General features: G+C 39.8%; 3 protein-coding genes across 4 annotated transcripts; 2 read left to right on the top strand and 1 right to left on the bottom strand.

Annotated features, from left to right (window-relative positions):
* The first annotated feature begins 671 nt into the window (after positions 1-671).
* Positions 672-2,383, top strand: LOC145702679 (uncharacterized). The gene is made up of 6 exons (XM_081779939.1): positions 672-1,029; positions 1,078-1,368; positions 1,415-1,519; positions 1,563-1,697; positions 1,739-1,846; positions 1,890-2,383. The coding sequence occupies exons 1-6, from the start codon at positions 928-930 to the stop codon at positions 2,265-2,267; spliced, it is 1,119 nt and encodes a 372-aa protein (XP_081636065.1). The 5' UTR covers positions 672-927; the 3' UTR covers positions 2,268-2,383.
* A 49-nt stretch (positions 2,384-2,432) lies between these two features.
* On the top strand, positions 2,433-3,872 carry LOC145711890 (casein kinase I-like). The gene is made up of 4 exons (XM_081789579.1): positions 2,433-2,817; positions 3,205-3,261; positions 3,553-3,728; positions 3,777-3,872. Exons 1-4 carry the CDS (start codon positions 2,433-2,435, stop codon positions 3,870-3,872), a joined length of 714 nt encoding a protein of 237 aa, XP_081645705.1.
* A 44-nt stretch (positions 3,873-3,916) lies between these two features.
* Positions 3,917-10,294, bottom strand: LOC145695828 (adenylate cyclase type 9-like). Of its 2 annotated transcripts, none has more exons than XM_081772860.1 (20): positions 10,189-10,294; positions 10,070-10,145; positions 8,894-9,010; positions 8,682-8,812; positions 8,361-8,541; positions 7,782-8,315; positions 7,566-7,733; positions 7,237-7,517; positions 6,841-6,883; positions 6,662-6,723; positions 6,156-6,388; positions 5,770-6,116; positions 5,399-5,640; positions 5,239-5,352; positions 5,083-5,196; positions 4,935-5,041; positions 4,810-4,888; positions 4,612-4,769; positions 4,360-4,566; positions 3,917-4,317 (listed from the first exon to the last, which is right to left on the bottom strand). In XM_081772860.1, the coding sequence occupies exons 1-20, from the start codon at positions 10,249-10,251 to the stop codon at positions 4,230-4,232; spliced, it is 3,345 nt and encodes a 1,114-aa protein (XP_081628986.1). In that variant the 5' UTR covers positions 10,252-10,294; the 3' UTR covers positions 3,917-4,229. The 2 variants fall into 2 exon arrangements, with proteins under 2 accessions (XP_081628986.1, XP_081628985.1); XM_081772859.1 differs by having other exon boundaries at positions 6,653-6,723.
* Positions 10,295-14,853: the final 4,559 nt, after the last annotated feature.

Here is a 14,853-nt window from a genome sequence, read left to right on the forward strand (position 1 = left end):
TTCGATCAAACAAATTAAAATTATTTGAAAATGAATTTATATATGGTACTTTATTTAATAAAATTTGATAGACGGAGCCTGTGGATCTAACCCAAGACTGGGACCCTGCAACGGAATGGGAAGTCGAAAAGATCATTGGAAAGCAGAGTCTCAATGACGGAACCGTTCAATACCGAGTTCTCTGGAAAGGATGGCCTGCCGAGACAGCAACATGGGAGCCCTTGATGAACCTGACAAGCTGCGACGAGAAAATTCGAGACTTCGAGAACAATGCCAACGCCAGAAGATCGAAGCGCATCAACATCCAGAAGGACCGAAAGAACCCGAATGAGCGAGAGTGAGAATACAGAATGAAAAACTGAAAGAAACATGTTACATTGTGCATAATTTTTGCTGGTTTAACATGAAATATAGCTCGATTGAAAACTAATAAATCATGAAATCCCATTTTTCTTTCAATTTCTTACATAAAAAAAGCATAAAGTAGATCTTATACAGCAGCGTGAAGATGATGAGTATCCGAAATTCCTACTACCGAGCTAAGGGGCGAATCATCGGCAGCGTGTCAAATGCCAAATCATGAGATATCGGTGACCGTTATCTTAAAAAGATTACATGATTCATGTGACATGGACTTTCCCATTTTCGTTTCTACGCAACTCTGTAGAACTCAGAATTGAAAAACAAGATCTAAACAACTTTTATCTACACGCTTGATGCGTTTCCGGATCAAAACTGATCCGTATCTCGAAAACACAGCAGAGACGCATCGCCAATACTCGAGATTTGTTTTCTAGACTCAAAAGTTCTGACTCAGAAAGCGCAAGTTGCACCCCAATCACCGCGGAAAAAGCGAGAGAAAGCAGATTTTCAATATTCTCAGTCAGGAAACAGTTTCTTGAGGAGAAGAAAGTACCAGATCCAGTCATGGGGAGAATCAAGAACCGAATTCAAAAAAGACCAAAGCCAAAGTTGTCGGATTACATTTGCACTGATAAAAACATTGTTAATAACATCATTCTTTACAAGGTAAGTTAACCTATTGAAGAGTAATTAATTATGAATGAATTTATTTAGGGTTATATAATGACGATCAAACATACTAGATTGGAGCCGGGAGAGAAGATCGACGACGAAAACAAACGATATGTGCCGTTTGAAGACATGCACCTATTGAAGAACGTAGTGAGGCTGACGAAGGAGCAACTTCGACCTCAGGAGAAAGAGCCAGTGAAGGTAGAGGGCAATAAAAGCTGCGAAGAAAATCAAGGACGAGAACACAAGGCGCAAGAAGGAGGAAAAAAATCCCAAGATGAAGATAACAACGCTGAAGTTATCTGCGATCATCTAAAACAAGTTTCGCAAAAGGTATTCTCCTTTAAATTTCTGATAGTATATTTTTACTTTTCTATAGACAGCGCCACTGCCTGATGGAACTCAAAAATCCGAAAATAAATGCAATACGCGCGTTTTACGTTCAACAGCACGAAAACGAATGCAGTCGACTACTGAGATAAAAGTAAGCCTAAGAAACTACTTCTGTTTAATTAATTTCTTATAAGAAACTCGACGCTGAAGCTCCACAAGAATCTGAGGAATCTAAAAAAGTGGGGAATTGTGAGAAACATGACAAGAGCTCCCCAGTAGCGAGCTGCGAACCTGCGTTAAATTCAGATGAAATTGAGGCGAGTCCTGAGGTGAGATAACTGTTCGACCTTTTCTCCAAGTAATCTTACAGGTGTCAAATATCAGCCCAGCTGAAGAAACCGACAAAAAGGAAGACACTCAAGGTTCATCTCGCTGCAGCCGAATTCAAGCGCCTCAAAAGAATGTGGATGGTCACAAGGTTCATTTATACATCCAAAAAAATCACCATAACTTTTATTTAGACTTCAGAAAATCAAACCAATAACCGAAGATTGCGACCGAGACCAAGAAAAAGATTGGAGCCGCGAAGAATCATCGGAAAACACCGAGTAACTAGCGGAGCAATTTGTTATTTGGTGCTTTGGAAAGGGCTCCCCAGATACTGTGCAACCTGGAAGCTCGGATCTCAGTTGCCCGCTGAGATGATAGAAAAGTTCGAAAAGACGATCAGACGGAAAGATGATACAGACCAGAATGTGTCAGGCGGACAGAAGGCAAAGAGAGGAAGACCAAAAAAGACAGAAGTTCGAGCTTTCACAAGCAAAGTCAGCGTAAGAAGATCCACTCGTATCAACAATCAAAACGTCCGACCAAATCCAAATCGACGACACCGAAAATAAAGAATAGGATCCAACGACAATTTATTTGTATGATAAATATTTTGTGATGTCTATTAAAATTCGAGTTCACATGGAAAATATATGTACTGCTCACATTCAATGCTGAAAAATCAATAAATCATAAAATTATATCTCCTCTTTATTTCCTGTTTCTGGCAGAAAAGCATGACACCTATTGAAGCAGAACAGGTCCTAAACCGGACGATCAACAACCAATACGGCCTTGTTAGAAAGATTGGCTCTGGTTCGTTCGGAACCATTTATCTGGGCACAGAGAGCAGGACCAAAACAGAGCTCGCCATCAAAGTTGAGCGCAAATACTCCCGCAAACCACAGCTTCCATTCGAAAGCCAAGTCTACAAACGGCTCAACCACCCGTTCATGAAGAGCATGAGGCCACCAGGATTCCCGAAATTGAGATATTTTGGGGTCGACAATGATTACAGTTATTTGGTAATGGATTTGGTCGGACCGACGCTAGAGTCTCTTTTCAACTTTTGCTCGAGAAGTTTCAAACTAAAAACAGTTCTGCAGATTATGGATCAACTAGGTTTTGTGACAGCTTTTTATTCATTACAGACAAAACGGACAATTCCGGAACGGGCAATTCCGGAGATTTGAGGGAAATCGTTAAAAATTTTGTAAACGCACAATTCCGGAAATTTCAGACAAAAAATTCAACTGAGAGGTCTATTTTGTATATAGGACCACCTTTTCGCGAAATATTACGAAGAATTTTCAGAAAAGAAATGAGAGAAGGGTCAAAAAAGCCATGAGTAGCACTAAAAAAGCCCATTTTCTGGTTGACACCCTTAAAAAGGCACTTTGGAAGCAAAAAATTTTCAATTAGAATTCGGACAATTCCGGAGATTTGGCGCTTTTCCCCGAAAAAAAAAATTCCGGAATTGTCCGTTTTGTCTGTATATTGATTTTCTAGTGACAAGAGTTGAACATGTCCACAGCAAGGATCTCATCCATCGAGACATCAAACCAGGTAAAAACTATGATCGAATATCTTCTTGAAATCAAAGAAGACAATCTGACAATCGGACTGGGATCGACTTCAAGTCAGATAATGATGATCGACTTCGGTCTGTCCAAATTCTACCGCCATCCGAAAACGAAAAAGCACAAAACTTTTGAAACGGACGCTTCTTTCGTGGGAACAGCAAAATTCTGCTCTAGGTACACTTCCAAAGGAGAGACATCTTCAAGACGAGATGATATGGAAAGCGTTGCGTATACTATGATTTGTAAGAGACAATAACATTTCTTCTAATGGTAGATTTTTTACTCGGAACCCTTCCTTGGGTGAATTTGAAGTCAACGACAAGATGGCAAAAGCTAGAAATGATCTTGGACTCGAAGCAAACCATGGTCGTTGAGAAAACTTTGAAAGGCTTTCCTAAGGAGCTTCAGCAATTTGTGACCTACTGCCGATCATTGAAATTCGAAGATCAGGTACAAAGTCAAATGTAAATTGGACTCTGGTTATGTCTAACTCTTCAGCCAGACTACATGTATCTACGAAATCTGCTCAGAGGCCTTGCGTTTCAGTGGAAAATAGAGTTTGATGGAGTTTATTGCTGGAACAAAAAGAAATAAAGAACAAACGAGATCAAAGAACGACCCTTTGAACTCTTCAAAACTTTTAAAGTTGCTTTGTTTATTTACTTTGATAAAGGTAGAAGGGCAAATGAACTCATGAGGAACATCTTGGAGAAATAGTTTTTTGAAATAATGTTATCATTCGTAACTTCCTCTGCAACTGAACAAAAGCTGCCAGGAATGCTGCTGAGAAATTCATCAATAATCTTTTCTTCTCGTTCTGATATCATCAAAAAACTAATGTACAGTATTTTCGATGGCTGAGGTAAAGAAGCGTGTCATGGTGCGAGGGTGGGAGTTGAGTCGTCGTGGAGTTCGTGCTATTTCTTCTTATTTCATATTTTATTAAATATTCTAGAGGTTCGTTTCTTCTTCCAAGAGATACGTTTTTACCATTCCCTTTCCTTTTACAAATATTTCACCACGTGGCACCCAGGAAAATCTACAAATATTAGTAAAGAACTGTTAAATTTGGCAAAAGTACTTTAATTTGTCTAGATTGCGCTTGTTTCCAATGAGGCAGAGCTGGTTCATGAGGTCTTCGGTGATCTGGATTTTGTCGCACAGCCCTGTACTGTCCATTCGCGACGCAACGTTAACTGTATTTCCCCAAATATCGAAGAGCAACTTTTCGATGCCCATCACTCCAGCGGTTACTTCCCCGCAGTGGGCGCCAATTCGTAATTTCCACCTTGAAAGCAATTTTAGACAAAGAAAGAAAAACATTTTTTCATACTCGAATGAAATCATATTCTGACTGAATGCTTCGACGGTCTTCTGGATGTCAATAAGAAATTCGATCATTCGCTCAATCGGATGGATGTCGACAGTTTCGTCGTGCTCGTCTTCTGACCATCTAAGACCCGCAGCGCCCATATAAGTTGAACTCGTAGTCTAAGAAAATTTTAAAAAAGAAAAGACGGCCGATAAATACCTTGATCTTGTCGATGCTGGTTCGATAGACATCCTTGTCGAGCAAATCGTCGATGTCGGAGATCAGTTCACTCAGAACACTAGAAATGATAAACTTTAAAAGTTGACAGGGAATCGAATTGGTACCGGATAAATTCAGTGCCCGAGTTGAACTGCTCTTCGTACATTTCTTGAAAGTTTGAGACGGAAGCGAAAAAGACGCCAACCATTTCGTGGTTTTTGGAATAATGTTTCTAGCAATGAAATAACCGATAATAATACTTTTGACTCTTACTCTGTCGCGGACGCAGGAGATAACATGCTCGGGGATGACGTTGTTTAATAGCGTCTTGGCAAAGTCGCGTTGTTCCTTTACCCGCTGTCGTTTCAGTTTAGCGATGATATTTGCCTAATGAGCCGATTGCAAAAGGCGAGAAAAGGGGGCATTTACCTTGAAATTGAGACGATGCGAAACCTCGTAGGCACGGTTTTCGAAGAACAGCAATAAGGAAAGCAAGAATAAGGCCATGATCCATTGGAAATAATCAGTATTCAATAAACAGTACTTTGAAATAGTTGATAAGCGGGCTAATTAACAATCTGTGGATTACCATGTACAAAGAGGAAAGGCAGAATCCGACAATAATGATGATTAAGGCGATAGTAGTGCGAAGGTTTGAAGAAAGATTGGAAAAGTTGATTGAGTGGAGCGCGCAGACAGCCAAGATGATCATCAAGTATTCGTGTGCGCCTGGAGGATAGTGTCCGGTGAGGGAGGGGTCGGGAGAGGATGAACTGTTGAGGTTGGAATCGTTTGGTTGGGAGCAATGCTCTTGCGTAGCGGCAACAATAGCTAGAATGATGATTTATTGATGGAAATTTTGCACAGAAAAATCTTTTCTCGGAGATTTTTTCTATGTAGTACATAGTATGTACTTCTCATTAGAAAATTGTTTTCCAGACAATTTTGCGATCAACTAACCTGGTAAGCATGGAAAAATAAGAAAGAGAGCTCCTAAAGTATGCCTGTATTGCCAGGACATGAGAAGGTCAATAGAAGGGCGCAAATTCTTCGCCTTGCAGAGAACCAAATAGACGATTGAAAGAACAACGCAGGCGATGAAAACGGCGAGCGCTGCCGGGTGGAAGCCAATTGCTACTGTGACGGCTGCGAAGAGCACGCTCTGGGAGATGATGCTCAAGATGATGTCGCGGCACCAACGGTCGATGGGAAATGTATTTTCAGCGAGGGAGGATGCGCTTGCGCTGAAGGAAGCATTCTCGACTTCGAAACCTTGGCGGTAAAGGTTTTCTAGGCGCAAGCTACTTCTAAAAACGGCTTTTTGATGGAGTAAAGGGGTAAAATACCTTTGGTTAGGAGTCGAACTAACAGCGAATTCGTCATTTTCAAGCTCCTTTTGGACATCTTTGAAATTGAGCGTGACGGCATTCATTAGTCCTCCACCGAGCTCTCCTCGCCGGTGGAAGTACTCTTCGGCTTTGCCGCCATGAGTTTGATCCTGATTTTCAGTTTGTTTGTGAATCAGAGCAATGGCCGTCGTCCGTGGGGCTTCCCCATATCTCCCTTCACCATTTTCAAGCTAGAATCAACAAATCAACTTTTTGATTTTGTTCACCGATTTGGTAAATTTCTGCAAACTTTCACGAAATGATAGAGCGGAGAAATTTGTTGAAAAACAAATTAATTCGATCCCGATTTTAATATAAATGGATAATCATATAATGTTTTATCCGTGCAGCGGTGTTTTTCCAGAAGCGGAATATTCCTAAAGTGGAACTCGCTATTCTGGTGGATTTGCGTGAATTACAGAATTAGCAAGGATTGAAAAGGATTAATGATTTACCAGGGATACCTGGCAGTCCTCCTCTCGGAGGGCCAGCTTTGAACCATCATAATCGTGGGTAGATCCGTCGACTGTTACAAGGTTCAGGCGATGAGTAGGATAATACAGCGCTCTTACTGTATTACAAATAAAAAATATAAAACAATGAAAACGTCCACTATTGCAGGCTCATTCAATTTTAACCTTTCCTGTCGAATTGAGCTCATCGAAGCGCTCGTTTTCGAAGAAATTCTCAGGCAGGGTTTCAATTTAATGTGCCAAGGCTATCCCATAATTTCTACATGGCTGTCCGAATCTAGTACTTTGACACCTTTTTGGAATCGTCTTGACAAGATCTGTCGATTTATTGAGCGAAAATTTAAAAAAAAATTGATGGCTTCGGACTTACATGGACTTGAAAAATGCACTAGAAAACACAAAAACCGATAAAAACTCGGAAATGAGTTTGAAATCTAAAAATCGGCCTCGATAAAACAAAAGATCTTTTTATGAGGATTCTTAAAAGGTATGATAGTACTAGGCTGGCACCTATAGTTTTCCCGCAAAACGAGAAGCAAATCTGGCACATTAAATTGAAACCGGACCTCAGGTTCGCGAACGAGCCAGGTAGTCTCGGCATATTCCGGATGCTCATGGTCCTCGAAGAGTTGGTGGAATCGAGCGCGCAGAGACACTTTCGAATTGGAATTCTCAGTTTCTTCGAAAAGCCGGTTCCAATCTTCCACTACGCCGCGGGAGTAATGGGCGCTCGGATTTGCATCTTCGAATTCAAGCCCTGCACCTTTCAAATATCCCCTTGTGCAGCCAGAAATGTGAACTCGGCCGGGAATGCCCGTCGATTCCAACTTATTTGCCCAGGTTACATCTAAAAGAAATCTGGTTGAAAGCAAATAAATCAAAGTCGAAATGTTACCTTGTCCGTACACATCAAACTTGTATCGTTTACTGCCCACAATGGCGTAAATCACCCGGCCTGAGTGGATACCGACGCGCATATCGACAATTTGCCCTTCGAAGTCTGGATTGGCTGCTTTGTGTCTTCTAGCGCTTTCGAGGGCGACATCGTTTTCTTGGCAGAAAACTAAAAGATTTCATAAGAAGATATTTTCTCGTTCGTCCAAAAGAGTACCTTTGATTGTCTTGCAGATCTTGAGCCCCATGACGACGCAGTTGTAGGCATGATCTTCATCAGGCTCTGGGCACCCAGCGACACAATAATAACAATCGCCCAAGATTGCGACTTTCTCGCACTTCATCGAATAGCAAAGTTTGTCGAATCGACCGAAGAGATCGTTGAGCATGTTGACGAGTCTGGACGCTTCCAAGCCCGAGCTCAGTCTCGTGAAGCCGACAATATCGGCAAAAAGGATGGACACTTTGTCCTGGAGAGAGATATCACCCGCAATGTGTCGCATCAGCTTGTCGTTGCTCGTGCTGATCACGCACTTGTCGGCGAGCGTTTTTGGCATGACGGAGTTGAGCAGCATTTGCGTCGTTTTCATGTCGCTCTCGTATTTCTGGTTGGCGCGGACGACTTCGCAGACGTTTTCGTACGACTTCATCAGATCGTCTTTCGTTTGGCGAAAGTGCTTGAGGCAGATGAGGTGCACAACGATTTGGAGGCATATTTCGGACGCGATGTACTTCAACTTGTCGGTGTGAGCTACGAAGAAATCCATTTTTAACTGACTTTGTAATGAAAACTTACCGTTGTAATGGAGAATAAATTCGAAGAGGATTGAATTGCACATTCCAATAATAAATAATTTGATCGTAGAGACTCTAATGGACGTATAAAGAACCAGGGTAACTTCGATATGTAGAATCCACGAAGCAAGAACATGAGGGAGTTGAGATTGAGAGCCGAGATTCGAAGTGAAAAGATCAGTCTAATGTGCGGGCTCACCTTGTGCAAATGTAAAAAACGAGTGTGTCAGATTTTTAACAGCTCTTTAAATATTTGAAAGTGGATAAATGAAAATCACACGTATTCAAAATGAGCGTTGGTTGTATCATTTGCGAGCCCGGCCGAAACAGAGAAGAGGGTAAAGAGAAGAGTTCCGACCAAGATCAAGTGATGAGAGGAGGGACGAGATCGAACGCCATTTGCGCTTTGTTTCCACCAGAAGGTTGCGGCGATTAGGAAGCCAATTATTAGTACTTTTTGAAGGATATACATTTGGCTAGCTATTTAGGGAATCAAACCCTTCTTCAAAAATAGATGCAAGAGTAAATCCATTCCTAAGAGTACTGAGGCATAAATAATCTGCCCCAAAAAGGAGCATGATTTTGAATCGACTCCGCTTTCGTCATCCAATTGACAGTACACATCAGCAGCCTCAGCATAGATGTAATAAGCTTTTGCGCCGGTTCAGCAGATTATACTCGAGCATGAATAAATTTAATTTTCAAAAGTCCGATTTTCGACAGAATTAGCTGAACGGGGAAATGGAAGGTGAGTCGGCCACCCAGACCCGATATTCAAAAATATAACAGCTGCACGCTCTCTGCCACCATAAGGCGGTGTATCAATCATCACCCAAGGGGGGAACTGGCTGTTATCAGCATGGAAATCATCACAGTACAGAGCAAATCGGCCATTATAGAATTTGGGATAACATACGACCAAAAATGGAATTCATTGAAAAACAACTGAATTTTATTATTTGATATTAGGATAACGAATCCATTGATATATTTGACTTCAAGCAACATATATATTATAAAATCACATTCTTAATATTTAATTTGAAATTCATTTTCGGCAAGTATATGGCCCATATAATATGGGCAAGAATACTACGATAAAAATGATATGTGAGAATGCACGAGATTCGCAGTAAATTATTAACCCTAATTCTTAGTAAATGCTGCGCTCCAGCCATCCCTGAATTTGAGCACTTTTCATAGGATCTTGAATGTAGATGCGAGCACCTGGCAGGAGACAAGCTGCACGATGCATCCTGCATCTCCTTGTTACCGGCTGAAGGCCTCCCCATGATGGGGGCCTATCAAAAACTCATTCAAAAATAAAAAATAGTCATTTATGAATATGATTATTATATTGACCTTCTTCTGATTATAGAGTTTATCAAATCTGCATTTCTTACCTATTAAGCTCTAGGTTATGGTTAATTTGAGATCAATTTCGAATTTTAAATTTTTTTATTTTATGAGTTTTCTATGAAAAGTTTAGCAATACTTTTCAAATGTTGAGAATTTCGAATTGAAATATAACATCAAATTCCCAATTTGGGTCCATGTTCCCTTTGGCCGATGCAGATCTATATCACTCAGCAGGTAGCATTTGGCATTGTTGGCCTTTGATGCACCGAGCTTGCTCATGCAGCTGTTATCATTTTGAAAATCTTGGTCTGGGTGGCCGACTCACCGTCCACAACCTCAGCTGAACCAGACCTAGAAATAGAGCGGCGGCTAGGAGGAGGAAAACTAAATTGTCCCTAGCCCGTCTCACTAGATCCGGAACTTGGCACTAAACGACAGTAAAGTGTCTGTAGTCAAAGTTTAGTACTTACATTGACAAAATTAGTATGAGCGGATGCATCTAATCTGGTCGAGCGCCGCGACCGAGCGCACATTATTCAACAAGTCATCACTAAAACAGTTACAGTTATAGATCTTACTGTACAGTTGCAATGCAGAAAAGGAAAAACGGTTATAAATGTCTCTTCAGTTGAAAGTGGGAAAGATGGAACGGCCTTAGACAGTGCCAAATCAGTATTGAGCCGCTTCACATATTCAAAAATCGATCAACTCGTACTATTCGTGCTCGGCTCATTACAGAGAAGCCGTCGCAATTTCAATCACACTTCCTCATTCTCTGTCTAAACTGAATTTATAACCAGTTGCAAGTTGTCCTAATTGCGAGAACTATTGCGCAACTCCTCTTTTCTTCTTGTCCTTGAAATCAAGGAAGAGAATCTGCAATTGGCAAATCCGTAATCCGGCTTATAACTGTCGAATTCGAAAGATTGGATTTAGATAAATTATAAGCTTGGTTGATGGGTAGACGATTCGGATCAACTGAGATCAATCGATATAATTGAATGATCATATCGAAATTCAGACGATTATCTACTTACTCAGTAAAATTTATTCCTCTGGCCTTTCTCTTTCTTTTCTTTTCATTGCCGGATGATTATATTCGTAAAGACAAGAAGGTATCAATAATTCATTGGCCCTCCTTGTGTCTAAATCGAGAAACTACTTACTCGCCGAAATTTTCTTTACGAAAAAAATATCCACTCCTTAGAACCGAGGATCTCTTTGATTATCCAGCCAGCTTCAGACAAAAATATAATAATCCACGGAGCGAAAAGTTTAATTAGCCGTGAACGCAGTTTTTTTTCTATTCTTGACTAAAAGAATCATCATTTCACGCGCGAAAAAAGGAAACCAAGGCGAGATTTATAAACCGCGTAAATTTAACAGTCGTAAACTCATCACATTCATAATTTTCAATCAAAAGCGGGCATTTTATTTCCACAGCTGATTGCTATTACTTTTTCAATATTTATGTCTGTCGAGGATCGCCTGACAGCTAAACTTTGCAACCTCATTACAAAGTTTAGTAAAAGAATTTCCGACTTCGGAATCCAATAGGATCTTTTATGAATGAAAAGGTTGATCTTTTGTTGACAAAAAAGAGTTCATTAGTAGGTGAACTAATTGAGTAGCAAGAGTGGCGTAGTCAGATGTTTTTTGCCGCGTCATGAGCATAAATTTAGTGTTGTAGAATTACGACTTGCTGGTTCAAACGAATTAGGAGATCATAACTCACGGAGTATCCTCGGGGAAACCACAAACAATAACTCAAAAACAGCCAACTTGTTTTTCTCGATTTTTTTTTCTGATTAATCTTCGCTATCTTAACTAATAACAAGTACCAAGAGATCGGTATTTTCAACCTTACAAATTTACGTAATGAAAATCAAAGCACCATTCTAAAAGGCAATAAAACCTACTCAAGCTGATTGTCAATGATTGATCAATGAAAATAGCCGACATAGAAATAACTACTCTTATAAAGAATAAACTTACATAAGATTTCAAGTAAATATGACCCTTAGTTAGATCAGAAGCAAACCCCTCCAAAATGGTAGGATCTCAAGTTGAGCTCTATATTTAGGGCCGACGAGCAAAAATGGACATGTCGAACCCGTGGAGATAAAAGTCTCAAACTCCAGTAGAATATACTTTATTAGCTAATTAAAAGAATTGTAGTTGTAAGTTTTTTGGTATGACCACGTGATCACGTGATAAAGACCCTCGAAAAGCTTGAAAAGCTTGCCGAGCTTGATCCCCTTATTGCATCATCTCCTCGACCGAATAGAAAGAAAGGTCTTTATTAGTTCTAGTGATTTAGTTAAAAAAATTCTTGGTTCCGTCTTTAGAAGAGGCGCTAGAAGCGATAAAATGCCTCAAAACTATCTAAAATTGAGGTAAAAATCCAAGTTTCACGGGTAACTTACATATTGTCCCAAAGTTTCACGCATTTACCTCAAGGGGTTCTAGGGGTTAATTTTTTGCTCGTCGGCCCTATCTATATTTTTGTTCTCTGAGAAAAGCTAATTTGCTGAACTTCCAAATCGACTGGCAGCATCTTTTTTCTAATTCAATGGGGATCGTGGATAAAAGGCCACTAAACTCAATTGAAAAGTCTTCATAAGCGATCTTCAATGATCTTCCAGTCTATTTTTTTTTGTTCAACTCAACATTCAACTTGGTTACTTTCGACAAAATTCTGGTTGATTGCCAGAATTACAAGGGCAAACAATAAGTAAAAAACTTACAATTGCTAAAAAGTGCTTCTTCTTTTTCAAAATCCCTTTGAAACTTCTGGTCAAATAGCTAGTATTTCCTCTTCTGATTAATTCTCCACAAAAAGCTTTCTCTGAATTGAACCAAAAATAATCACTTTTTAAAACTGAAAAAGGATAAATCAAACTTGCAAAAGGGGGTTTCAAAAACAGCAATCAGCTGTCTAAGAAAAGTGATTTGGGAAATGCACAGCGCGAAAATAAATTATCTCAGCAAAAGCTCTTAAATCCAGAGCACACAGCTTTCATCATGAATAAAACATTTCCTTCTCCCATAAATCTATCATGCTCGAAGTTCAACTCAAAATCCCAAAATCATCATCTTCTGAAATTGACACTCAATCTGTCTCTCATTCTTTCCAAATTTACAAATTTGACGAATCTGAACTATTCAGATTCAAAACAGCCAAAGTCAAAGTTCAAAAACTGCGGCGTAAATCCTCCTGATGGCGTTTAAATTAGAAGCCATCTGTTAAAACAGTTTTTGAGCAGTACTGTAAGTATTTCTGCCCTCAGGCACCTGTTACTGGCTCTTGCTATGTGCCCAAATAATGTCCTACTGATAAGAAAAAGCCGCCCAGCCACGTACTTGATAAAAACAGCCTCAACACAACCACTCGTAATGAAAATTTAACTGTAACACAAATAAACTGTTACTGTATGTATGCACACTGAATAAGCACTATCTTCTTCTTTTCTTCTTCAATAAAATAATCTCTGGACAAATATTGTTTCTTCCAACCAAATAAGCTTTAAAAATCATAATTTTTATTTCATAAAATTTATTGGAGAAAAAAGAGAGTAGAGTAGCTTCAACTCAAGGTGCCAATTTTCACTTGATTCAACTCGGGCCCTCTCTCTTTCTCTTTTCTTTCTCAACGATCCCGAGAGAGGATAAATGAGGTCGCCGCTAGAGCCAATCAGCGTAGGCGGTCCACAACAGATAGAAAGAGAGAGTCCAGTTCTGAGAAGAAGCCACTGTAATATAAATTTCCCTGGGAAGAGTTAACTTCCACTTTTCTTTTAAATGATGATCTTCTTGCTGAATATTTCAAGAGCATATTCATGAAGACAGAAATCGAATACGACTTGGGAATCCCAAGTTGGGATAGGGGCGCTAAAATTGATTTTTCTTCGGAGATCTAGAGATTTATTTCGGAAAATTATTCTTTCAAGTAGAAAATTTCAACTTTTGGCCATTGAAAATTTAAATGAAAAGGGCAATTTTGTAAGCAAAAATAGTGTGTTTTTCATGTTTTATTTACGAAAGTTTTCACAATTAAAAAAACAGCACGGGAGGAGTCAAAAATGTCTATGAGAAATCCAAACACTCGAGCAATTTAATAATAACTGTCTTCGATTTTTTATGTTTCGTTTTTTTCCTTTTCTCAGATTTGTCGTAAAGAACAAGAGGAAGCCATCGTTGACATTGAAGTAGATCTTCTTGAGCTACTGCAGTTAGTGACAGTCAGATAGGGTCGGGAGGATACTTACTGTGAAACGCGTTCCTTTCGTTTGGTCAAAAATACGCAGAAGAAGAACAAAGAGACCAAAATCAGCGGTTGCAGAATCGAGAAGCCGATCACTACTGTCTTCGATACAATAATTACAGAACTGTTTCCGTTGAACCAGCTCTTTGAACCGTCTGTTAGATTATCGTTCATTTTCCGTGTTTTCTCTGGTAACTGTTACTGCTCTTCGCAAATATGGCTAGGCTAGGTAGTATTGGGAAGAGAAGAGTACGTTTTTGGTCATTACGCCTTTCAATGATGCATGGTTTCGTACACAGAAGGAATCGCTACTGACAGGCTATCGCTGCATAACAAATTAACCGTGAAAGAATCGGGATAAGAAGAAATATGGATTGAATAGCATCAATTTTTTATGTTAGAAAATTGATAAACTTGAAGTCGCGCTATCCAATATTGTCGATAAAACTCAAGACGAGATCCAACAGATTGTCCAATAAGGCATATCTAGGGATTCTCACGGAAAAACATAGTGTACTCAAAATTTTCACTCTAGATGTAATTTTTCCGCTGATTCTGAATATGCCGAAATCATTATGAAATTCCAAGTAAGTGGATATTTATAGCTGATTAGGTCGCTTGGTGGTAAGCTCTAGTACTTGGTTCGATTTGGAAGTAATCCTTGACTCGAGTCGACTAATTCTTAGTAAACGGGTAGCTTACCACTTCCGGGAACTTTTTTGTCCAGATAACCCGCCGTTATTTGTGACAGATTTCCTACAGTAGGTCATAGTGTGCACCCACCAAGAATACGTGGGCGCGCTAATGCTTTCCGGGTCTCCCGGAGAGCGCGTAAAGCACTAGCGCGCCGTCACTTTCAGTCAATCATCCG

Source organism: Oikopleura dioica, chromosome 1, assembly GCF_907165135.1.
Source record: "Oikopleura dioica chromosome 1, OKI2018_I68_1.0, whole genome shotgun sequence".
Lineage (NCBI taxonomy): Eukaryota > Metazoa > Chordata > Appendicularia > Copelata > Oikopleuridae > Oikopleura > Oikopleura dioica.